This window comes from Electrona antarctica (genome assembly GCF_951216825.1).
Source record: "Electrona antarctica genome assembly, chromosome: 2".
In the NCBI taxonomy this organism is placed as follows: domain Eukaryota; kingdom Metazoa; phylum Chordata; class Actinopteri; order Myctophiformes; family Myctophidae; genus Electrona; species Electrona antarctica.
The window spans coordinates 34,818,244-34,843,271 of NC_136807.1; the positions used below are offsets into that span (position 1 = coordinate 34,818,244).

At 43.9% G+C, this 25,028-nt stretch overlaps 2 protein-coding genes across 2 annotated transcripts in view; both read right to left on the reverse strand.

The window, feature by feature from the left end:
- LOC306917440 (plexin-A1-like) overlaps positions 1-25,028 on the reverse strand; it is a 240,816-nt gene that overhangs the window by 215,557 nt on the left and 231 nt on the right. The window contains exons 2-4 of the mRNA XM_079495664.1: positions 24,440-24,593; positions 23,292-23,391; positions 5,670-5,784 (exon numbers count right to left, since the gene is read on the reverse strand). Coding sequence (XP_079351790.1) covers positions 5,670-5,784; positions 23,292-23,391; positions 24,440-24,593 — 369 coding nt within the window. The remainder of the gene's footprint in view (positions 1-5,669; positions 5,785-23,291; positions 23,392-24,439; positions 24,594-25,028) is intronic.
- Positions 13,262-19,980, reverse strand: LOC306943002 (zinc-binding protein A33-like; the record flags this gene model as incomplete). The annotated part of the gene is made up of 3 exons (XM_079529207.1): positions 19,812-19,980; positions 18,138-19,613; positions 13,262-13,326 (listed from the first exon to the last, which is right to left on the reverse strand). Exons 2-3 carry the CDS (start codon positions 19,549-19,551, stop codon positions 13,262-13,264), a joined length of 1,479 nt encoding a protein of 492 aa, XP_079385333.1. The 5' UTR covers positions 19,552-19,613; positions 19,812-19,980.

Here is a 25,028-nt window from a genome sequence, read left to right on the forward strand (position 1 = left end):
AGATAAACTACTTAAATTAATACCTCTGGACTCTGGAATGTGTTGTTTCGAGAAATTCGAGTCCCTCACCAAATGATATATGGTGCAAGAAACTACACATTGTACATTTTGTACTATGCAGCTCTGACTTGAATTAATGAAAAGTGACCCAGCCCTCCCCCCTCTCAGCTCCGCTGAGAGGCCAGCGCTCAACTTAATGAGGGCCTGAACTAATTTGCTTGTTACTCAGTCTCTCCCCAGTTTGTTTCTCTCATTGGGTTTTTTCGGATTCTCATTTTCTGCTGATGGCGCCCCTCTCCGTGCCGTGTCCCTCTGATTGTGGCAATTTTCCGGCTGGTTGCCTCCAACGTGTGTCTGTTTACCTTCTGTCACGGCGTCTACGATTTATGTGTATTTACATATTCGCCCGGGACGGAATGACACTAATGCATTTTAGGCGCGAGCCGAAGGAAAGCGTTAGCTATTAAGATATCTGCAGTGTCAGGAAACTTGTTGATGAGATAAAGGACGCTCTCGGAGACTGAGGTACAGAGAACCTTATCAGATTATGAAGTGAAAAGTGACAGGTATCGTTGGGTGACCGGCGGCATACCAATCATTCCGTTTCGGGAATCCATAACAATTGAACTTGAAGCTTGAGCATATATACATACCTACTGTATTCTGGGGGGACATTGGGTGAAAACACCAGATCGGCAAAGAAATTGGGTTTTAGCGGGACAAAAGGAAATGGCGGTGACGTGCACGCGCACACACGCACACACACACACACACACACACACACACACACACACACACACACACACACACACACACACACACACACACACACACACACACACACACACACACACACACACACACACACACACACACACACACACACACACACACACACACACACACACACACACACACACACACACACACCTCTCTTCTCCTCTCCCATTGGTGATGCTGTTTTTCATTTAGATTTCCAAATAGTTTCCATCCAGTTTTAGCACGTTCATTGAATGTTGATGTCACCAGATGCCTCTGTAGCCAGAGATCTGGGATAGTGTGTCTATACAGCAGACTAGAATGGATGCTACTTGAAACTCCTTGCCTGCTAAGGTGTGACAGGCAGAGAACACAGACAATAGCAGCACACTGTCTCCAACGTTGCCTGTTTATCCAAACAACTATATATATATATATTCAGTATTCACACAAACAGCACCCTGCCGACTGTCATGGTAATTGAGTGTGCATGGGAGCGAGTGAGCGAGTGAGCGAGCGAGCGTGTTTGTGCGTTGGTTCGTTCGTTCGTTCGCTCGTGCGTGCGTGTGTGCGTGCGAGAGGCAGAGAGAGTATCATGATTCTGCAAAGCTCCTTTGACAAAGAAAGAGTCTCTGTAGCCATGGTAACAACACAGAGTGCAAGGTAAAGAACAAAAACAAGAGACAAGACCAAGTCCAATACAGTAGAGCAGAGTGGCTTCCCTGAAAGGCAGTTAAATTAACCAGGAGACTAACTGACTTGAATCCCCTCCTACACAACAGCCCACACCTTAAAAGCTATGCAAATAGAAATAAATGCCCTTTTGTTTTGTTGGGAGAAATGCTTTTCAGTCACATTTCACATTGAGTTACAGTGATGTGCATAATATCTTGAACGATGCCTGTACATCACCAATGATGTGATAACGCGCTAAATATGAGCTGCTAACGTTGCTGAGCTGTGATTGGTGATCTAGCTGAGCTGTGTGGTTCACTGTATGTACTGTCTGTATGTATGTATGCACACGCAGGCCAGAGACCGGCCCTCACGTACACACAAACGCATGTTGCTCGCACGCACGCACGCATGCACGCACATGAACGTGCTCGCTGTCTCTCCTCTCTCTTGCTCACAACATTTAGAAGGAAGAATTATGTTGTTTTGCACATTGAGAAAAAGCATTTGACGACCACTCAGAAACCCCACAGGGAATCGCGACCCCCAAGTTGAGAAGCACTGCCAGAAATGATTAATTCATTTCATTGGAGATTTTGGCATGGCAGTGAAATACTGAAAGATACCATGAAATACATATTCTAATTTTAATTCAAATTAGGACCCGACTCAAAATTCAATAATAGATCCAATAATATTCCCCAATTCATTCTTCGCAAGTTGTGTGGTTCAACAGCTATCTTCGCCAAATGTTCACCTATTTTGGTCAGATATTCACCTACAGTATGACATGCTTCCAATAGGGACCCTGGGCTTATATAAAGCATTCAATCCAATTTCAATCCAACTGATCTCCAATCTAGTGAGCCCTCACTCACTCACTCACTCACTCACTCACTCACTCACTCACTCACTCACTCACTCACTCACTCACTCACTCACTCACTCACTCACTTGTACCACAACAAAGCCCTTCAGTGTCAAGAACCAGATAAGAGACTGTCCGTTGTGCCAGCTGATCCTGAAGGCCTGCCCATTGCCCACACAGACCAGGGCTATCTGGACGATACATACTATCTCAAAACAAAACAAAAATGTTTACAATGAAACCAGCAAATGTAAATGTAAATTTGAATTCTATTTTACTCAGAGCACAGAAAACATACGCTGGCAGAATACTTGACTGCCGTGACTGATTGAACGCAGATAAAACTGTTGGCAATGCACAGACTGAGTGACCCAGCCTGGCTGTCTCTGACACCAGTAGATACAGACTGAGTGACCCAGCCTGGCTGTCTCTGACACCAGTAGATACAGACTGAGTGACCCAGCCTGGCTGTCTCTGACACCAGTAGATACAGACTGGGTGACCCAGCCTGGCTGTCTCTGACACCAGTAGATACATCATCATCATTTTTTCGACCGCGGTCGAGATCATGGATTTCACAATGTCACGCCAGACTTTCCGGTCCTTCATTCCATCCCCAGTTCCTGCTTACTGATGCATGTGTCCCTAGCGATGACATCATGGAACGACAGTTTTCTACCTCTGGTCTGCTTTGAGGCAGGACTCCAGAGAAGAAGGGAAGATATAACCTCATTGTCAGCTCTGTAGCAGTGGCCGACAAACTGTGTTCTTCTGGATCGGACTAGTGAAGAAACACGGGGAAGGTTGCCGTATATTAGATTAGTCGATGGGTGGCTCTCCCAAGATTTTGCGCTCTCATTAGAAGGCGGGTGTAATATTTTTACTTTTAACATCTTACTAAGCTGGGATGACCAGATCTTATGCATGTCATTGCAGGCTGACCAGGCCATACCCTTCCTAGTTTGAAAGTAAATACAGACTGAATGACCCAGCCTGGCTGTCTCTGACACAAGTAGATACACAGAAAGACTCAAGCTGGATTCATGTGCGACGCGCTGTGAGCTCGTGGTCACAGGTCGGCTATTTTGAGCACCGGCGTCAATCAACGGAGCATGAATTAGGTATCACTTCTAAAACTTCAACTTCACAAGTTTACAGGTGCAAAAGAGCAGGCATTTTTTAGATGATGAGTAAGTAATGAATTTATTTTATATATAATAGGCCTATAGCGCTTTTCCAAACAATGTTACAAAGTGCTTGAGTATAGTAGTATATAGTAATAGTTTTGAGCATTCATACTGTCTGTGACAGCAGCCCAAGAGTGAAGTGCTTTGCCCCAGAACGGCAAAACAATTGCTAAATGAATATTAAATGTGTATTACAGTTTATGTTCTGTATACTAATTTGGAAATGTTTGTTTTTCTTTTCTTTTTTCCATCTATCAAAGCTCAGTTGAAGTGAGAGAGAGAGAGAGAGAGAGAGAGAGAGAGAGAGAGAGAGAGAGAGAGGAGAGAGAGAGAGAGAGAGAGACGAGAGAGAGAGACAGAGAGAGAGAGAGAGAGAGAGAGAGAGAGAGAGAGAGAGAGAGAAAACTCATGAACAATTAAAAACAGGTGGGAGACCCGGCAGCCAGACAGAACCTGCAGGGGTCAGTGTTCTGCTACACTGCTCATAATAAGACACCTATACTACATACACGTGTAAACATGAACACACACACACACTCACACACACACACACGCACGCACGCACGCACGTACGCACGCACGCACGCACGCACGCACACACACACACACCATTTAAAAAAAATGTGAGGAATGAAAGAGCTGAAAGAGGGTGAGATAGAGAGAGAGAGAGAGAGAGGACGTGTGTGACATATAAAAGAGGAGGAAGAGACAGAGGTGTGTGATGGATGGATGAAGCCCTGACTTCTGTGAACCTGCACCTGAACTCTTTAAACATGTCACTGTCTCAGGCAGCCATACTGCTGCCACAGTGTGTGTGTGTGTGTGTGTGTGTGTGTGTGTGTGTGCGTGCGTGCGTGCGTGCGTGCGGTGCGTGCGTGCGTGCGTGCGTGCGTGCGTGCGTGCGTGCGTGCGTGCGTGCGTGCGTGCGGATTAAGATTTGGAGGCTGGAGGGGAATTAGCTTGCTTTGTTATAGTCTGATGCAATGAAATGTCTGAGGCAATGTCTCAGGCAGCCATACTGCTGCCACAGTGTTTGTGTGTGTGTGTGTGTGTGTGTGTGTGTGTGTGTGTGTGTGTGTGTGTGTGTGTGTGTGTGTGTGTGTGAGAGAGAGAGAGAGAGAGAGAGACAGAGAGAGGGGAGACACAGAGTAAGAGAGTGTACCAATGTGCAGTGTTAATCTGTTTCTTCATATTGCTGCAATTCTTTAGCATTTTCTGCACCATGCAGGACGAAGACGATGTTGTCGCCCCTGTCTGTCTGTCTGTCTGTCTGTCTGTCTGTCTGTCTGTAGCTAATTTCTGCCGTTGGACAGATCGGTGTCCAACTTTGCATGAGCACTCCCATAGACCAAGGAAGACACCAGCCTTTTTTAATCAATCAATCAATCAATCAATCAATCAATCAATGGATTTCTTAGATCAGTGGTTCTCAACCAGTGTTCCGGAGACCGTCAGTGGTCCTTGAGGGGGTTCCAGGTGGTCCCCAGCTAAATGATGGAGAGTTGGTTACCAAATGGATATAGATATTTAGGTCCTGAAAGCGGTAAAATGAAACATACAGTATTTACGCATTTTACGCTCTCAAGAGTAAAATAAATAAATAATACAATTATCGTTTAAACCTATGCATTACTGCATCACGGAACTGATGTGCAGGCCCCAGCTGGAACATATAATAGACATTCACATTTGTGTGTGTGTGTGTGTGTGTGTGTGTGTGCATGTGTGCATGTGTGCGTGCGTGTGTGTGCACGTGCGTGAATGTGTGTGTGTGTGTGTGTGTGTGTGTCTGTCTGTCTGCGGGGCGGGGGGGGGGGGGTGGATTTATTTTACAAGAACACACCATATATCATGAGCGCAGCATCCACATAATCGCAAATTAGAACCGCATGTTGAGGGGCCTCTATGTAGAGCACACCCCCAAACGTGCTTTCTCTTCTGACGCCACAAACGCAGCACATTGAACCGTATGCCATACCTGTCATACGATCTTCTGTGCGTGTGTGTGTGTGTGTTTGCGTGCGTGCGTGCGTGCGTGCGTGCGTGCGTGCGTGCGTGCGTGCGTGCGTGCGTGCGTGCGTGCGTGCGTGCGTGCGTGCGTGCGTGCGTGCGTGCGTGCGTGCGTGCGTGCGTGCGTGTGTGTTTGTGTGCGTGCGTGCGTGCGTGTGTTTCAGTCTTACCTCTGACGTGTTAACTCGTCCCTCCTGGAAGGAACAGTCACTGGCATCTTGAGTACACAGGTGACGATATTTACACCAGTGGCACGGAAAGTTACCGTTTACACATGACAGACACCTGGACGAGAGAGAGAGAGAGAGAGAGAGAGAGAGAGAGAGGGGGGGGGGGGGGTTAGACTAGATTGTTCACAAATGTATTGTTTATAATAGCAGATGTACATCTGCTATTATTTAATAGCCAACGCGAAAATCTAAAGTGACACAGATGCTTTCTGGGTTTTAATGCAGGGTAAACCCACAATTTATACTTTGTTTTATTACAGTGATGTGTGCAATCTTGTAGATTCCGCTGTTTCCAGTTATACGATCAAGCATATCAAGCATTAGAAGATTGCAGAGAAACATCACAGCTGTCTGAATGAGCCGTATTAGAAACATCACAGCTGTCTGAATGAGTCGTATTAGAAACATCACAGCTGTCTGAATGAGTCGTATGAGAAACATCACAGCTGTCTGAATGAGCCGTATTAGAAACATCACAGCTGTCTGAATGAGCTGTATTAGAAACATCACAGCTGTCTGAATGAGCTGTATTAGAAACATCACAGCTGTCTGAATGAGCTGTATTAGAAACATCACAGCTGTCTGAATGAGCCGTATTAGAAACATCACAGCTGTCTGAATGAGCCGTATTAGAAACATCACAGCTGTCTGAATGAGTCGTATTAGAAACATCACAGCTGTCTGAATGAGCTGTATTAGAAACATCACAGCTGTCTGAATGAGCCGTATTAGAAACATCACAGCTGTCTGAATGAGCCGTATTAGAAACATCACAGCTGTCTGAATGAGCCGTATTAGAAACATCACAGCTGTCTGAATGAGCCGTATTAGAAACATCACAGCTGTCTGAATGAGCCGTATTAGAAACATCACAGATGTCTGAATGAGCTGTATTAGAAACATCACAGCTGTCTGAATGAGTCGTATTAGAAACATCACAGCTGTCTGAATGAGCTGTATTAGAAACATCACAGCTGTCTGAATGAGCTGTATTAGAAACATCACAGCTGTCTGAATGAGCCGTATTAGAAACATCACAGCTGTCTGAATGAGCCGTATTAGAAACATCACAGCTGTCTGAATGAGCCGTATTAGAAACATCACAGCTGTCTGAATGAGTCGTATTAGAAACATCACAGCTGTCTGAATGAGCTGTATTAGAAACATCACAGCTGTCTGAATGAGCTGTATTAGAAACATCACAGCTGTCTGAATGAGTCGTATTAGAAACATCACAGCTGTCTGAATGAGCCGTATTAGAAACATCACAGCTGTCTGAATGAGCTGTATTAGAAACATCACAGCTGTCTGAATGAGCCGTATTAGAAACATCACAGCTGTCTGAATGAGCCGTATTAGCAAATATTTTCATTGACATTCTAAGACAAACAATGTACATTGTAGGCCTTCACTCTGGACAACATAAACATTCTAAATGGATAGTCTATTTCCTGTTGCAGTGTTTGTGCATAGCCGACAGGAAATTGGACTTGGACCCAAACTATTCCCAAGCAATTCCACATAAAAACATCAGACCGTGGTTGACTCTTATTGAGGGGCGCCTTATGCACATATTTGTGTGTTTGTGTGTACCACATTTGTGATGATTTGATTTGTTGAGCACGGAATCTTATGTATTATGATGAATAATGTCACTTTATTATGTGTTATTATGTGGGTGGTTGAAGGTTCACCTCATATTAATGTTGAGTTATCCTGTGTGAAATGTATCCATATAAAATGGATCAGGAGGTTAACTGTTTTGGTAATGCTGTGGTAAATATGTAGCCTATCAAAGACAAGGAACACATCATGACCATGACATCATGACATTTGACCGTCACTATGACACCCCAGAGACAGGAGGGAGGAAGGAAGGAAGGAAGGAAGGAAGGAAGGAAGGAAGGAAGGAAGGAAGGAAGGAAGGAAGGAAGGAAGGAAGGAAGGAAGGAAACGAGGGGTAAACAAATACATGAAATACGTGGGAAGGAATGAAGAGAGAAAGGGATGATGACCATGCAATGGCAGATGGAAGGAAGAACAAAAATGAACAAAGAAAGAAAGAAAGAAAGAAAGAAAGAAAGAAAGAAAGGGGCAATAAAGAATGGTGTGTGTGACCCAGCGTTCAGCGGGAGGCTTACCGCCATGTTAAGCTGGCAGTGTGAGATAAGACTGTTATTACAACAACACTTGTCTTCTCAGCGGACCACAGTTCAGCTTTTGACACACACTCACACTCTCTCTCACACACACACACACACACACACACACACACACACACACACACACACACACACACACACACACACACACACACACACACACACACACACACACACACACACACACACACACACACACACACACACACACACACACACACGCAGTGGATTACCACGCAGCAACAAGGCTGCTAGGGCTGCAGGGAAATAATGACAGAGTGACAGGTTGTATAACAACACTCCAGGATGGAGTTGCCTGTAGAGGTGGAGCTGCAGGCTACGGTGGAAACAGCGCCCTCTGTGTGCAGTTATAACCCATTCAGAATCAGGACAGGAACCAATTTAGGTGTTTTACAGTTTTTCACATTATTGTTAACACACAAAAATCTAAAACTTGGCACAATTTGCACAACCTTCACTTCATGTACCTAATCACTCAACACAATTTGCACTACATCACACTCCCTTATCTGCATTAGACTCTGACTTTCTTTCTTTACACATCTGATGTCAATTACACATTACCTTGTTATCCAAACACTACACACAATGTTCAGTGTTGCACACACTTCTCACATCAAATCTCAAAGCATCAACCTACAACACACAAATAGTCAAATCTCTAAACATTCAGGTCTGGTGAGCAATTTTCTATCAGGACTGCAGCATAAAAGGGGCTTGAGAGCCTCTGTTTTGTTTGGTGAACAATGGAGAACCTTGAAGAGATCGACAACCAGAGAAGGAGAGGAGTGAGAGGAGGAGGAGGTAGAGGAGTTTAGATGGACAGAGAGAAGGAGGAGGAGGTGGAGGAGGGAGAGGAAGAGGAGAAAGAAGAAGGAGAACGGTTATATCTAATGAGATTCGGGCAACTGTGGTTGCTCAATCATGGTTTTACCATAAGCGAGGCTGGCCAGAGGGTCCAACCCAATCTCAGCCACTACACAGTTGCTGGCATCATTAGAATTTTTTTCTATTCTATTCCTTCCACCTTATTCTCCTTTCCTGAATCCTATTGAGGAGCCGGCTTTGAGCAGGCTGGTTTACAGTAAAAAAAACAAACAGGAAAAAACAAATTTTACAAAAGGAGAAATGGCTCATTCTCCAGAGTCATTGTCATTCATGTGTTCCATTTCTATGATTGTGTTTTAAAATTGTCACTTCATTGTGCTGTAAATGCTTGGTAGTGTGTAGCCAAATGCTAGTTGTGTGTACGCAATGAATGTGTGTGTGTCATTTGAAATTATGGCTGTGTGTACCAAATGAACGAGTTCCATTTTGGGAACAGTTAAGAGATGTGATGGCAAAGAGTCATCATGGAAAAGGAGAGTCAGGGTTTAGCATTTTGTGTGTATTGTTTTCAGATTTGTGTGTGCAGTTTTGAGAATGCCGTTAGGTTGTGAAAAACGTGTGTTAACAATCGTGAAAAACTGTAAGCATTTGTTATACTTTAGTTATCTTTTGAAAAATGGTGAAAATGAGTCTCAAATCTTTGAATATATATGTATTCTTTCAGTGCGAACGTTTTTAACTCAAATCTTTGCTTCTGGGGGGGGGGGGGCCAAATACAGATAATTCTCTGGGGCTCTTTGACATGAAAATGGTTGAGCACCACTGACATAGAAGGGTTTTCACAAAACTGTATTTAGAAGGCTTTGGGTTAAGACACAGATTATAACTCAGCGATTTCACAACCTGTGGGGCCCACTGGTGGGCGTGAGGATATTGCAAGCGGGGCCAACAATAATTGGCAAAACACAAAGATATTAATGAAAATATATACCATTAACATTAGCAGCACTGCGGTAAAGTGCCTGCCAACCGCCACAGGGAGTCTGGGGGTAAGAATCCACTGTGGTTTATCCGGATTCGTCAAGCGTCTACATACAATTACACACGATTGGCTCGTGTTCGGGAGAGGGAAGCTGGGTGGGGACGGTGATATGAGTAATTATGATATTTAGAGTTAGACCATGTATAGGCCTATAGAGCGTTGCAGTCCCGCCCCCTCGAGAGACCCGGAAAATAATTCCCCGTTAATTTTCCTCATAGACTTTTCAAAAAGTATTTATTTAAAGACGTTTACGCTGCGGACAAAGCCAACTCGAGTTGTGACAAATCATGACAATAAAAACAATGTTTTGGGCCAAACAAATAATTAGAAAGAAGAAAAATACGGCAGGTTACAACACTTTTTGTGTTGTTTTTCTGCTCGAGTTGGCTTTGTGCGACGCTTATAAGGTCTTAATAAATACTTTTTGAAATGTCTATGGGGAAAATGCATTGGGAATGATTTCCTGGGCCTGGCGTCGTTATGAAAGGGGGCGGGACTGCGACGCTCTAGACACTGTACATACTCCAGTTTTAGGTGATAAGGTGACCACCGAAAACTACAACATGACGTCACGCTGCGGCGATACCGCTCGGCTCACCGCTCGGCTCACCGCTCGGCTCACCGCTCGGCTCACCGCTCACCCCAACACGTCTCTCTGTTTTTATTAACCACCTTAACATCCAAAACTGGAGTATGAATTAATAGGCCTTTAGCTGAACCAAAACATATTTTCGTATCAGAGTCCCTACGGCAGAATCTTTAGACTTTTACTAATAGGTCCATGGCCTAATTCAGCGGTTCTAAAAGGGGTGTTCTGGGGACCTCCAGGGTCCAAGAGGGATTCCAGCTAAATGATGGATAGTTTAGGAACCAAATGCAACCCTTGTCTATAACTCAGAGTGTGTCGCAAACTGGGGGTCCTTTGAAACAAGAAAGTTTGAGAACCCCTGGCCTTGTTGAAGTCAATTTGGGGGTCGTGACCTGGAAAAGTTTCAGACTCCCTGTGCTATCAGATAGTGAAATGAAATGGAATAATATCATTGCTTATGTAAGTTATGTAGCACATGCCTGAAGGCCTCATCTCTCCCTTGGCCTCTTTGGTTGAGACATGCTTCTCAATGCGGCAGACTCCAATCACTACTGGTGTGATGTAAGCTCTAGACCAGTGGTTTTCAACCAGTGGTCTGGGGTCCACCAGTGGTCCTTGACCTCCTGGTCTCTCCAGTTCTTTAGTAAACATACATTTTAAAAGAAAAAACTGATCAGCCTGTTATAGCGCCACCAGGAGGGCAGATTTTTGCAATACACAATTTTTATATTACTCCAGATTTTGTCTCTATAGACATGTGATCAAGACAGATCTGTCCAATGTTTCAGATTCCATCCTCATTGGCTGAGTGATTGGCTTTGAACAAAATGCCTCAAATCATGAACGCAGCGTCCAATTGCCGTGAAAGGCTGTAGAAAAAATCCCACTCTTTTCACATTGCCCTATTATAGCGACACTAGGAAGCCGATGTTTGCACCCAAAAACATTATATTACTCCTACACATTTTCTCCAAACAATTAACATCAAGCACATCCGTATACATTATGTCTATAGTCATGTAGACTGGAACTGACCAATGCTTTCTATGGCATAGGCAGCTCCCGGCAGGATCCGCCGGGAAAAACTAGACGCAGCTGCAGGACACAAGACAGAGAGAGAGAGGTGTATGTGCGCGTGTGCGTGTGCGTGTGTGTGTGTGTGTGTGTGTGTGTATGTGTGTGTACGTGTGTGTGTGTGCGTCAATTTAACTTCAACTTCAAGGCTGCAGACGATCAGAAATCAGCAGAGAGATAGCAACGTTAGTGCTACTGGATGCAGAATTGAAGTGGTCTCAAGCCCAGACTTCTGGGTTTCCGAGGCTAATAGTCATGTGATCAAGACAGATGACAGATGATGACAGATTCCAAACATTGCTGGCCCACAATAACCTGCCTCCCTGACCTGTGCTCCGAGGAACACTTTTTCTAGTTACTATTGGAATATAAAGCACACAAATAGTTACAGCACCTATACATGCTTAATAGTTGTATAGTTTATATGTATAGTTTCATTATATAGAGATTCCACTGTTACGTTCTTAGCTTACGCATGTTTCATGAATACTACTTTTTATTTATGTGATGTATTGCCATGCTTTTTTGTTCTTGCCTAATGTACAGTTGGAGGCCATCGATATTGTCCTTTTCTTTTTGCTGAGGTTTGCGTGATCTGCGCAAAAGGACAGTTAACCCATTTTGGGCGGGAACCCCTTTTGGTGTTTTATTATGTTATAATTTAGCTATTGAAAAATAGCAGATCTACAAGCTCATAGCGCGCCACCGAGTGGCGCGCTACGAGCTTGTAGGTCTGCTATTTTTGAAAAATCGTGAAAATATTTATTTCAGAAAACTGGAGGATTTAGAAGGATTTTTTTAAATTTTGAGGTCAGGCCTAAATGGGTCAAATGATAAGGGACAATATCGGTGGCACCCAACTGTAAATCGCTCTGGATTAAGAGCGTCTACTAAATGCCTAACTTGTTGTGTGTGTTGATATTGACCAACACTATTGTCAGCCAACGCACAACTCACTATCTGATATGACTCAATGCATGACGGGAGTCATGAGAGTTCCATTCAGACATCCACAGTGATTTTCACTTAAACGCAAAATCTCAATCCAATGGTGGGAACGTAAAGGGTTAACTGCTTTATTGCTTTCCGTAAAAATGACAGACAGGAAGAGTTTATATACGAGATAACAGCTAGTGAGTCCACAGACTGGACTGCAGAGTGTGGCACTGACAATCAATGCACTGATTTCCATGGGGAGGCCTGCGTGTGTGTGTGTGTGTGTGTGTGTGTGTGTGTGTGTGTGTGTGTGTGTGTGTGTGTGTGTGTGTGTGTGTGTGTGTGTGTGTGTGTGTGTGTGTGTGTGTGTGTGTGTGCGTGCGTGCGTGGGAGTGCAATGTTAACAGTGTGGTGTTTGTTAGTACGGGGGTGAACAAGTTGCATCTCACCATTAACCTCGGGGTCTATTGATCGCCACACACACACACACACACACACACACACACACACACACACACACACACACACACACACACACACACACACACACACACACACACACACACACACACACACACACACACACACACACACACACACACACACACACACACACGTGCAAACGTGTACAAACCAGAAACAAATACATGCACACAGGTGCGTACACACACAAATATGCGGACATGAATGGTACCAACACACATACCTGCAAGAACACATGTATACATGTCTGGATTGACCATAGGCAAGCGTGGGCATACACACACGCACACGCACACACACACACGCACACACACACACACACACAGGCCCTCAGCCCCTGCGGATACAGCGGTAGTGATTGGTGAGAGCGGCGGGCCGAGGCGGTGGAGCTCCTCGTTCATACGGGGCGAGCTGTCAATAGCGCTGACAGCCTGACGGCCACGGTAACTGGCTGCTCCGCTGCTGCAGCCACGTCAATACAAATCTCACACTGTTTAACAAAAGGCACGCGGGTCAAACACCTTCTCAGCTCCTCCGGCCCTTTAATAGCACGCAGCCTCGATCGATGGAGGCCCAGCCATTAACCCATTCAGGCCTGACGTCGAATTTAAAAAAAAAAAGTTTTCTAAATCATGAAAATTTTCGGAAATATTTGAGGCACATTTTAACGATTTTTCAAAAATAGCAGACCTACAAGTTCATAGCGCGCCACTCGGTGGCGCGCTATGAGCTTGTAGATCTGCTATTTTTCAATAGCTAAATTATAACATAATGTTTAAAACGCTAACGCTAACGTGACATGGATGCGTTCCAGGTCTCAATGGATTAACGTATACAATAGGCCAGTAAGTTCACAAAGTTTAACGTGCCAAATTGATGTTGGCCAATGCACGGAACTTCATCTGAAAACGTTTTGTGCCAGGGACCCGGCGAAGAAAGGATTTGCGTTAAGAAAATTCAAAATTACTATAAAGGTTCCAAACGGTTTCGATACTTCTACTGCACTCTGCATACCAGTGGTTCCCAAAGTGGGGTCCGGGGACCCCCCAGGGGTCCTTGAGGGAGTTCCAGGGGGTCCCCAGATAAATGATAGTTTGGAACCAAATGGACCCTTATGGGTCTGTAACTCTGAGACTGTACAAATGGACCCTAACGGATCCATTTGGTTCCATTTTGTACACTCTCAGAGTTAAATTAACCTTGATTTTACAATAAATAAATACATCCGTAGACTAATGCAGGTCAAACTGGGGGTCCTTGAAATTAAACAGGCTGAGAATCACAACTAGAGCCGTAAAAATCTTCTCTTAGGTTGGAACTGCCGACTAATTTGATTGCAGACTCATCGGTAAATTGCAACTGCTGAAAGTGGGCCGCGTCCCACTGTGGTGTCCAGGACCGCAGTGTAACCCATCACGTCGAATGAAGCCATTGTTGTTGAATAATGCTGTCATGCTGTTATCATAAATATAGAACAAGACTCTGTGAATAGTTCAATAGATCAGTTATCTGATCGCTTGGAGACAAATAAGCCTGATGTCACTACAGTATATGTTGTTTATAATAATAAGTCTTCAAATTATGTCTCCTCTCCTCTATATACATGCTATTCCACAGCTTTATATATTTCACTTTTCATCTTAACACGATGTGTTATCGACATGCATTTCTTCAGAATATCCTTGTGTTATGATTACACGATGCACCCAAATGTCAAATTCCTCGTATCGGTGCAAAAACAAGATGGTGTCATGGCTCGGTATTATTACTTGTGTTGGCGCCCGAGGGTCCACAGGTAATAAACCATGTGTCCCCAATCCGAGGCCCCCAATTGGCAGTTTAATAAAGGACACGGATCCAACAACACCTACGCCTAGAAAAATAATTACTAATATGAAAGAAACCGACTCAAAGCAAAAAACAGTTTCCCAAGAATCCTAAATGCTCATTTGACCTCTGAAGAGTGCACAAATGTAACCAAACGGACCCATGACAGTGAGACAAGTTTAACCACTTAAACACTATGTCGGTTCATTCATTCATTCATTGCTAATTGAGCTATTGTGTTTGTCAAGACAAGAACCTATATTTTTCCTCGCCGTATATGTTTTTTGTTATTTTACATATCTTGCTTTAATTACATTACTATAATTTTAGAATGTTAGCACAATTAGAGGAATTTTATATAGAGGGTATGCGCATGCATGAAGTGAAATCGAGTGGCAAAGTGAGTTTAACGTTGTTTAATACAATCAGATAGGACTTTTCTGTTTGGATGTAAGGGCTGTCAAGGCCAGAAAGTAGTTTTTTGCCACTCAGTAGGCGTTCCCTCATAACGTCTGGGTATGATGATGATGTCACATACATACTGCGCAAAAAGCATGGAATACGGATGTGTATATTACAGGAAACCCCCGTTAAACTTTCCAACAAACTCCGGTAAACTCCCGAATTGTACCATCACACCTGTATATTACCGTATATTAACTGTATATGCCCGCTAAACTTGAGGTTTACGGGCAAAATACAGTGCCGATAATTGCCCGTTAACTCCTCATTTCACGCCCTCTATTGGGGGTATTGTTACTTTTTCCTACTTTTACTTATCCCATTAAAACGCATACAAAGCATCTTATGTGTCACTTTAAAAATAATGGCAGATAGGCCTGGGCCGTGGGCCCGTGGCTCAGCGGTCCAGGCACCATGGCTGGTAATCCAGTCTGTGCCGCGGGCTCGACTCTCCCGATCCCGACGGCCTTCACTTGATGTCATCCCCCCATCTCTCTCCCCATTTCCTGTCAGCCTACTGTCTGTCCCTCCATAAAAAATATAAAATAAAGGCAAAAGCCACAAAAAAAAACATTAAAAAGAAGAAGAAATAATGGCAGATATACAGTAGACAAGCTTACAGCACACCTGCTATTTTTTGACCATTTATGAAAAACCTTGAAAGTGTACAAGCTGCTGATTTATAAGGCGTTTGCAGAATGGTCTTCAGTGGGTTATGTGAGTACCAACCACTGGGCAGCAAACAGCGCAACCTTCTTCCACCACAATAAGTGCCTTTTCCCCGAGGGGGGGGGGTCCGCCTCTCCCCCTTGCGGTTTCCTTTTTCCTCCTCCTGCATAGATTTCAGGACCTTTCATATTATAATGGCCATGGGTTGCCCGCGGCTCGGGCGCTAACCTTTCAGCTGTGTGGGACGCCATTATGCCCTGACACAATGGGCTACAATCTCTCTCTCTCTCTCTCTCTCGCCGTGTGCTCCTTATATCTCTCTATCGCTGTCACTGTTTCTCTCAGGGTTTCAATCGCTCTTCTACTGTTCAATACTCATTCACACACACACACACACACACACACACACACACACACACACACACACACACACACACACACACACACAGTGTGTTCTGTTCTTTAAAGATGAATCACCCCCCACCCCCACCCACCCAATGCTCAATTACACTATTCCCAAGCCTCTTTTTTAATGCTAATTTATAATATTGTAACAGGCGTATGTAAATAGCTGGCAGGGCATTTTGCCTTGCCAAGTATTTTGCTTGTACGTTGCCGTGTGTGTGCGTGTGCGTGTGCGTGTGTGTTTGCCTATGGCCCTATTTGCATGCGTCTCCACGTATATGTGTACTGTGTGTGTGTGTGTGTGTGTGTGTGTGTGTGTGTGTGTGTGTGTGTGTGTGTGTGTACGCTGCCGCTATCCACCCACCATTCTTTCCACGGCGGAAAGATCCAATATTGGATCCCCGATGCTGAAAGGTCAAGGGTCAGACAGTGTACGTGTCTGGAGGGTGGGGGTCGCTATAGGTCGGCTGCCGTTCATTATATGAAGTACAGCAGTGAACCGTATGTGTTAGTATAGTGTATACGTATAACAACTACAATACATCAGTGGATGGAACAGAGGCATGGCTGTTTACACAGCATCAGCGAGACAGCAGGCATAACACACACACACACACACACACACACACACACACACACACACACACACACACACACACACACACACACACACACACACACACACACACACACACACACACACGTCCAAGGCCATTGAGAGGGAGGCCCTGAGGTTTGGATAAGCATCTGAGGTGAGTGGTCTCTGTGAGCCCTCTCTCTGCTCTGTCCAGGTCTCATTAACAACACATCACTATGGAGATGTATGCAGCGAACAACATGACACACTCATACTGTACATGATAAACATGAAGAGAGAGAGAGGGAGAGAGGAGAGGAAGCATGTACAGACAGACAGACAGACAGACAGACAGACAGACAGACAGACAGACAGACAGAGTATTACAAAATCTTTTGAAAATGGCAGATCTATACGAGCTTGTAGATCGTCTATTTTTTAAATAGCCAAAGTTTCAAATAATTGTAGCGTGTAGTAAAAGGTAGAATATTTGTCTCTGAGATATAGTGAAGTAGAAGTGAAAGTAAGTACAGTATACTTGAGTAAATGTACTTATTTACTTTCCACCACTGATAGATATTAATTAACTCAATGGATACTCCACAACAATAAGCACTTTAATACACTAGATATTAATTAACTCAATGGATACTCCACAACAATAAGCACTTTAATACACTAGATATTAATTAACTCAATGGATACTCCACAACAATAAGCACTTTAATACACTAGATATTAATTAACTCAATGGATACTCCACAACAATAAGCGCTTTAATACACCACTAGAAGATGTGGTTTGGGGACCCCCAGGGGTCATTGAAGGTGTTCCAGTGGGTCTCCACCAACATCTATAACATCCAAATCAGTACAAACACTGGAACATGAAACATTGGAATATGCTCCTCCCACATTTGACTCTAAATAGAAATAAATGTGGTTTCAAAAAGTAAGCAATAAGCAATAAGCAAATAAGCAATAAGCAAATAAGCAATAATCAGAAAAAGGAGATTATATCATATTAGGTTGACATCAAATCTTGTAACAGCACCATAACAGAGTGGGAAGTCTGGGAACCAAAACATCTTAAATGGTGAAGTCTTCCTTTAAGGATTTTTAAAATAATTAGCTTTTTAATGTTTGTGTATTGTTTTAAAGTGTGCACTCTGATACTTTATCTCACGTATTAATTTGACAGATTAACATTCATTATCTAATATCTGACCAGCAGTATCTATACTTTTACTCAACTACTGGTACTGACTAAGTACTTTTACTTGTAATACTTGTAAATCTTCTTCTAGTGTATGATCTGTTGAATGTGGTGGAACTGTGGTTTTCAACAGTGACACAGATCTTCCCTGGTAACATCTTAAGAGACTCACGTGCATCACCATTACTAATGAATGGAAACAGTCTCTCAGTGAAAGTGTGTGTGAAGGTGTGTAGGTCTGTGTTAGTATCAGGATCAGAGAAGGACAGCTGTCCTCTGTTCCAGTCCAGTTGGACTCTGATCCTCCGGGGTTTCTGTTTCACTGAGAGAACAGTCCCCTTAATCTCTGATGAGGGAAATGCTCTATATTCAACCTCATCTAAGTCTATATACCAGTATCCAATCCCGTTGTTTCCCTTCCTCTGGAAAGACTCCATAAATACACCTACTTCCCAATATCCACTGTCTCCAACCTCAACCTCCCAGCTGTGAGTCCCTGAGTTAAAGCCCTCAGAACCCTGGACTTGGGCATAGTAGTCAAACCTCTCTGGGTTTTCAGGAAGCTGCTGTCTCTCGTCTCGTCTCACACTGGTCAGATCATCAGACAGCATGCATACCGGGTGGGCAGTGTTGGGGTCCAGGATGACAGGAGTGTAGGAGACAATGTCCTTCATATTGTTCCAGACTCTGAAGGTGAGGTTCTTCAGGTGTTTGGCCTCGTCTATCAGCGCTCCTGAGAGCGGCAGTGGGTCCTGCAGGGTGAGCTGGACTCCCTCCATTGTGGTCTTGTAGTTCTGCAGGAATGAGACGTGGTCATCGGCTCTCAGCTGGTCCTTAGCAGCTTGGATTGCATTGGAGAGGGTTTCCATTTCTCTGCTCAGACCGTCAATCCTCTCCTTCATCTGCTGACTCTTCTGAGCCTCTTCCTCCCACAGAGCGGCAATCTTGGCCTCCTCTTCCTCCTGTAGGAACCGACGAAGATTCTCAAACTGTTCCTTAATCTGCGTCTCTGTGTTCCTGGCCTGAACCTTGATGTGAATTTCTGTTATGTTGTAATCTGTTTTCACTTTAGTAAAGACCTTCAGTTTCTTCTTTAAAGGCTTCAGTGATTCCTGGACCTTCTGTTTGCAACGTCCAGACGCTTCGTCCACGGGTAAGAACTTGTGTCCGGCGTGTTTCTCTGAATCGCGACACACAACACACACCGGCTGTTGGTCGTCCAAACAGAAGAGCTTGAGCTTCTCACCGTGTGCGGTGCAGAGGACCTCAGAGCTCACAGATGAGGACCTCCGGCCTTTCTCCTCCAAGAGGTTCTCACACAGGTTCTTCAGAATAATGCTTGGAAGAGGATTGTCCTTGGAGGATTTTCTCTGACAAACAGGACATTCTTTTGATGATTTATCCATCCACCATTCCTGCAGACAGTCTTTGCAGAAGCCGTGGCCACAGGACAGCACAACGGGATGTTTAAAGATGTCATGACAAACGGGACAGGAAAGCTCCTCTTCCTGAACAGTCAAACGAGAAGCCATTTTGTCTGCCGGTCACACACCTGATCTGGAATATTCTCTGACGCTGTCACACCAGAGGAATACTAGAATTCAAAACAACAACACCAACAATAACAGTATGAGTATCAATAGTATTACTATTAGTATTAGTACTGTATTAGTACTAGTAGTAATAGAATAGTACTACTAGTAGTAGTAGTAGTCGTAGAAATAATAATACTGTTTGTAGTAGTTGTAGTATGCATAGTAACAGTAATAGATTATAATCTTTCTGTCCTTACCTTAGTGGAGATTGTAGCAGATGCAGTAACAGTCTGTCGGTCTGCCAGGTTGTTCAAATGATCCGTCCGTCTATTAATTGATCTATTTATTGATTCATTGATATTTGCCTCTCGGTTCGTTTTTTCATTGTGTCGCAGTCTCTGACTGACGAGTGAATCTCAGTCTCACAAAAACGCTGAGCAACTGAACAAGGAAATGAACTTTGATTCATGTTCTTCTGATAACAGGAATGGCACACGTATAGTCTTGAAATGCCCCGATTTTATGACATGAATAACCGGAATACGACCAAACAAAGTATGAAAAGGCAATACAAAAAAGAGTTTCCCCCGCCCCCCCTCATGCCTGTGATGTCCCACTGCACGCGCGCACACACACACACACACACACACACACACACACACACACACACACACACACACACACACACACACACACACACACACACACACACACACACACACACACACACACACAGTATGTCATCATAAGATAATGAATCAAAGTTCATGTTCTTGTAGATGACTGGCTGTACTGTTGCTCCCAGTCATACATACTGTACATGTTGTATGTGCCTTAATGGATACTTCACAATATGAACTGTATTGTTTCTATACTTAAGATAATTAACTCAATGGATATTCCACAATAATAACCGTTTCTATACTTATACTGTAGACAGACAGACAGACAGACAGACAGACAGACAGATCCCAACCACATAACAAACAACTGTCCATTCCATCTCAGTGTGGGAGACCTGGTCCATTTTCCCCAAAGAAATGCTGCCGGGTGGAATAAGAATGCCTCGCGCAACGCTCCAGTGCCCTTAAAACTGGGTGCGACAAGGAGGGATTTGATCTATCATTTCAATTAAAGCAATCAGCCGCGCCATAGCTTTAACATGTCATTAACTAATGGGTCGGCTAATAGCTTGAGTCTGGTGAACAATAAATTGGATCAGTCAACCATGTCTCTCTTCATTTGGGAGGTGATTTATTTGTACACTGACATCGCAATGTCTTCACCACCAGGGCAACGGTGTTTCTTTTAGTGGTTGAGCTGTGAAGCAAAGCAAAGCTACTTATTTGTTTTGTTTGTTTGCTTGCTTTTCGTTTACCTCTGTAGCTGCCAATATCCACATGCGTGTTTTCCATTGGGAAAAGTACTTCCTCCGCCCTAAAATAAATGCGTGGAGGCAGCTGCCACATTACAATGTTGTATATTGCATAATTGCCGCCTTACAGCCGTGAGTGCCATCAGGGAAATAATAAGGGATCTTATGCAACAGAAGTGTTGAAAGTGTGACATCCAGTTGTTGTCTATTAGACTGTATTGCACGGCTTGGTTGAATGCTTGACTCTGATTGGTCAATCGCCAAATTCAGCGGCGTGTTATTTCTGGATAATGACCGCTCCGCTCTAACAGACCGATGTCTGATCAAAGCCTCAGAGCACCTGCTGCCCCGCTTGATTTACTGCTGTATCCAACATGACAGCCATGTAAACACTCAATGTCATTAACAGCTAAACATTGCTCTCAAAAAATGTTTTTGAAAACATTTGAGCGAGAAATAGACGATACAGTACCCAAAAATAGATTCTATTTGATCAACTCACTTCCTTATCTTCTGACTGTGCTGCAGCTGTGCAGACGCCGGCAAGCACGACACTTATGGAATACTTTCATTACCGTAAGCAAGGAAATACTTTGTTTTGTTGTTTTTTTTGTCAATTTATTAATGTATGTATTAAGTAGCAGTGTAATAAGCGGGATAATGTATGGCTGAGTGGTCATTGTTTATAGATAAATCACCCTGTCAGTGATTTATCTATAAACAATGACCACTCAGACATACCTATTGCACCTTTAAATGTGTATAATCGAAGTGGTATGCGTTATGCAAAACATAATGTGGACCTATTGCCCAGCTAAAGGAGCTCAGAGTAATTGCAGTGAGGTTTTGTTTTCTTCCCAATGGGATGCTTTAAACTTTAAACTTTTTAACTTTAAAATGCAGTATTTAATGTGATGCAGTGAGAGATCTAATGGAACGTACTTCAAAGTTAAAAAAATAAAGACGTGGTTGCATATGAGTTGGACCATTATGCATCCAGAGTAGTTAGTATTTTTTCTCCATCCAATTTAGACATCAATACCCAATTCACCTCGTAATCTTTGTCAGTGCTGACTGCCAGCATTTTATTGAAGTTCCTTATGATCTTTTGGAACAGACTGACTTGTTGTAGGTGTACCATGACTCATTTACAGATAAAAAGTACATTGTTTTTCAAAGGGCACATTTTGGATGCAGTCTCTTTGTATGCACACAATATGGCTCTTTTCCTCAACACGGACCAACCTAGAACTCATACGTAAACATAAAAATCACACCTGTGTGAACTGAGTGGTGCAAGGTCTTATATAGCCTGATCAGCTGTGGTCACTGACGTAATGTCAGTGACGTAATGTCTCATTCCGGCCAATCACAATGCACCATGCTCATTTTTTGGTACGAACAGACACGTAAACTAACAAAGCTGAAATCACACCCGGGTGAACTGGGTGACCATAGCAACCATGCTCATTTTTTGGTACGAACAGACAGACACGTAAACTAACAAAGCCAGTTGTAGGAGTGGTTTACACCACTCAAAAATAGAGAAACTAGTCCATACCCACCCACCGTCCATCTGGGCTGTAGGACTGCAACCATGACTACAGAGCGTTCACACAAAGGCTAATCAACAGCATACATTTGGGAAAAGTTAAACATTGGCATAGTCAATGTCTTCATATGCCAATGGTCAATGCAAGTTCAGAACTATTGGTCAACCCACTGAGGAGCAAACGCGGTTCCAGGTGGACAGAATTCTTCATGTTATAGTAGGAGAATAGATCTATAAGCTCACAATGAATAGATCGTCTATTTTATTTATAAATTGCCTCCTTGACACATTGACGTGATAAATCCTAATGTGGATCCCTGTCGTTGACGTGTTTTATTCTTATTGATTCAGAATGGTCTCGCTAATAATATCTACCGTAAAGGAGCATTCCCCGTCGCTAGGCAATGCTCGTCTCGGTGTATTTGCCTGGACCAAGATGGCCGCCGCATAGACAGCTGAAATGGCTGTGATCTTTTAGGCTCAGATGAACAGAATGAACAGAATGTGGATGTTCTGGGCTCATTACTGAATTTTCGCTGCCTCGCGGTTACAATATTAGCACTTCTGAAGACCTTTAAAAGTTCGCCTAATTATAGGCGATTTTGCTTCCTGATTTTTTGGGAAGTGAAAGTTTTCGAAATAAAAGACCCGTGCATCCGGGCGACAGTAAACTAGCCCTGGAGTGAACGGGTGAAATTCATTAGAATTTAAACGTAAAGGTACTTCATGGGTTCCGTAAAGTCTCATATAGGTTCTTGGTTTCCCTTCGTAGGCGAAAAGAGTAAAAGATTAGTGCAGAGGTCAACTTACGAGTGGTGGACACTGCAGTTGTAGAAGACAAAATCCACACTGGCAAACTTCTTCCCCGTCTCCCGTGTCTTCAGGTAGAGCTTAATGACGCGCTTGTCGCCTGCAGCGGAGACACACCATTCACCATCCTCATCATCATCATCATCATCATCAGTATGACATCATCAACATGACACCAGGGCAGCCGCACCACTATTAGACCCCGACTAGTTTTGTCATATTGTCACTGACATACAAGGGTGGAAACCTTGTATGTCCCAATTAAACCCTTACTTTTCAGGATATGTAAACAGGAAAGGAGTCATTGAAATTATAATTTAGTCACAGGCTCTTGTTAATACTTTTCATTTTCACTGGTTCAATATTTATACAACCCACAGACACACTTAAGCACCTTGACTATCACTGGACTTGGAATGGAACAAAATTGGAACAAAATTGGAACAAAATTAAATAACAGATCTAACAAGCTCACAGTCACACATGGCACAGTGTGACGTGTTGGGAACTTCTAGATCGAGCTATTTTCGCTGATTTTGTTTGACACTGTAGTATGACAAAGTAGGTCAAAAAAACAGACACAGAGACGCAAGGTTTCCTCCCGACGACAGCAACGATAATATGTTTTAACAAGCTGTAATCATCGCAGACATTCTGGCCGGCAGTCTAATAGCTTAGCGTTGTGACCTCCGCACTGCGAAGTGTCTTAACTGCAACATCATCACAGCACCGATCGATTCCTGAAGAGACAATCCTTTATTGACCTGAGAGGATTATGGCGGACAGGCCTGTGGGTCGGTGGGAGGGACAGAGAGCTCACCGTGGTCCCTGGTGATGGGGGCCATGTCCCTGGTGGCGGGGGACAGACAATAGATGGACAGTGGGAGGGACAGAGAGCTCACCGTGGTCCCTGGTGATGGGGGCCATGTCCCTGGTGGTGGGGGACAGACAATAGATGGACAGTGGGAGGGACAGAGAGCTCACCGTGGTCCCTGGTGATGGGGGCCATGTCCCTGGTGGTGGGGGACAGACAATAGATGGACAGTGGGAGGGACAGAGAGCTCACCTTGGTCCCTGGTGATGGGGGCCACGTCCTTGGTGGCGGCGGACAGACAATAGATGGACAGTGGGAGGGACAGAGAGCTCACCTTGGTCCCTGGTGATGGGGGCCACGTCCCTGGTGGCGGGGGACAGACAGTAGATGCGTCCGCCGTAGATGCGTCCCTCCGTCTCCACGAAGTCGTCGAAGGCACAGTCGACGCCCGCCGACAAGCTGGGCACGTTCTGAGCCTGCAGCACCAGCTGATAGAGAGACAGAGAGCGAGACAGACAGACAGACAGACAGACAGACAGACAGACAGACAGACAGACAGACAGACAGACAGACAGACAGACAGACAGACAGACAGACAAGGAGATTGTACATTTTTATGGATATTGATAGCATTGTAGAGACTGCTTAATGATCCGCGTCTTTATCGATACCACTATCGATACTTCTCTATTATTTGGCGGGAGGACGAGGTGACAATAACTTCTTAACAGAATTGTAATTGCTTTATTGCTTAACTGTGAGTCTGTGACTGTCTGTGTGATTTCTGAACAGAATTAATTCCCCCTAGCCTTCAATAATCACTGCTGATGCATTGAAAATAGCTTGGAGATTTGTATACATTTGAAACCTGTGAAATGGGATATTCTGTATAATGCTGGCTACTTTTGTTACTTGAAGTATAT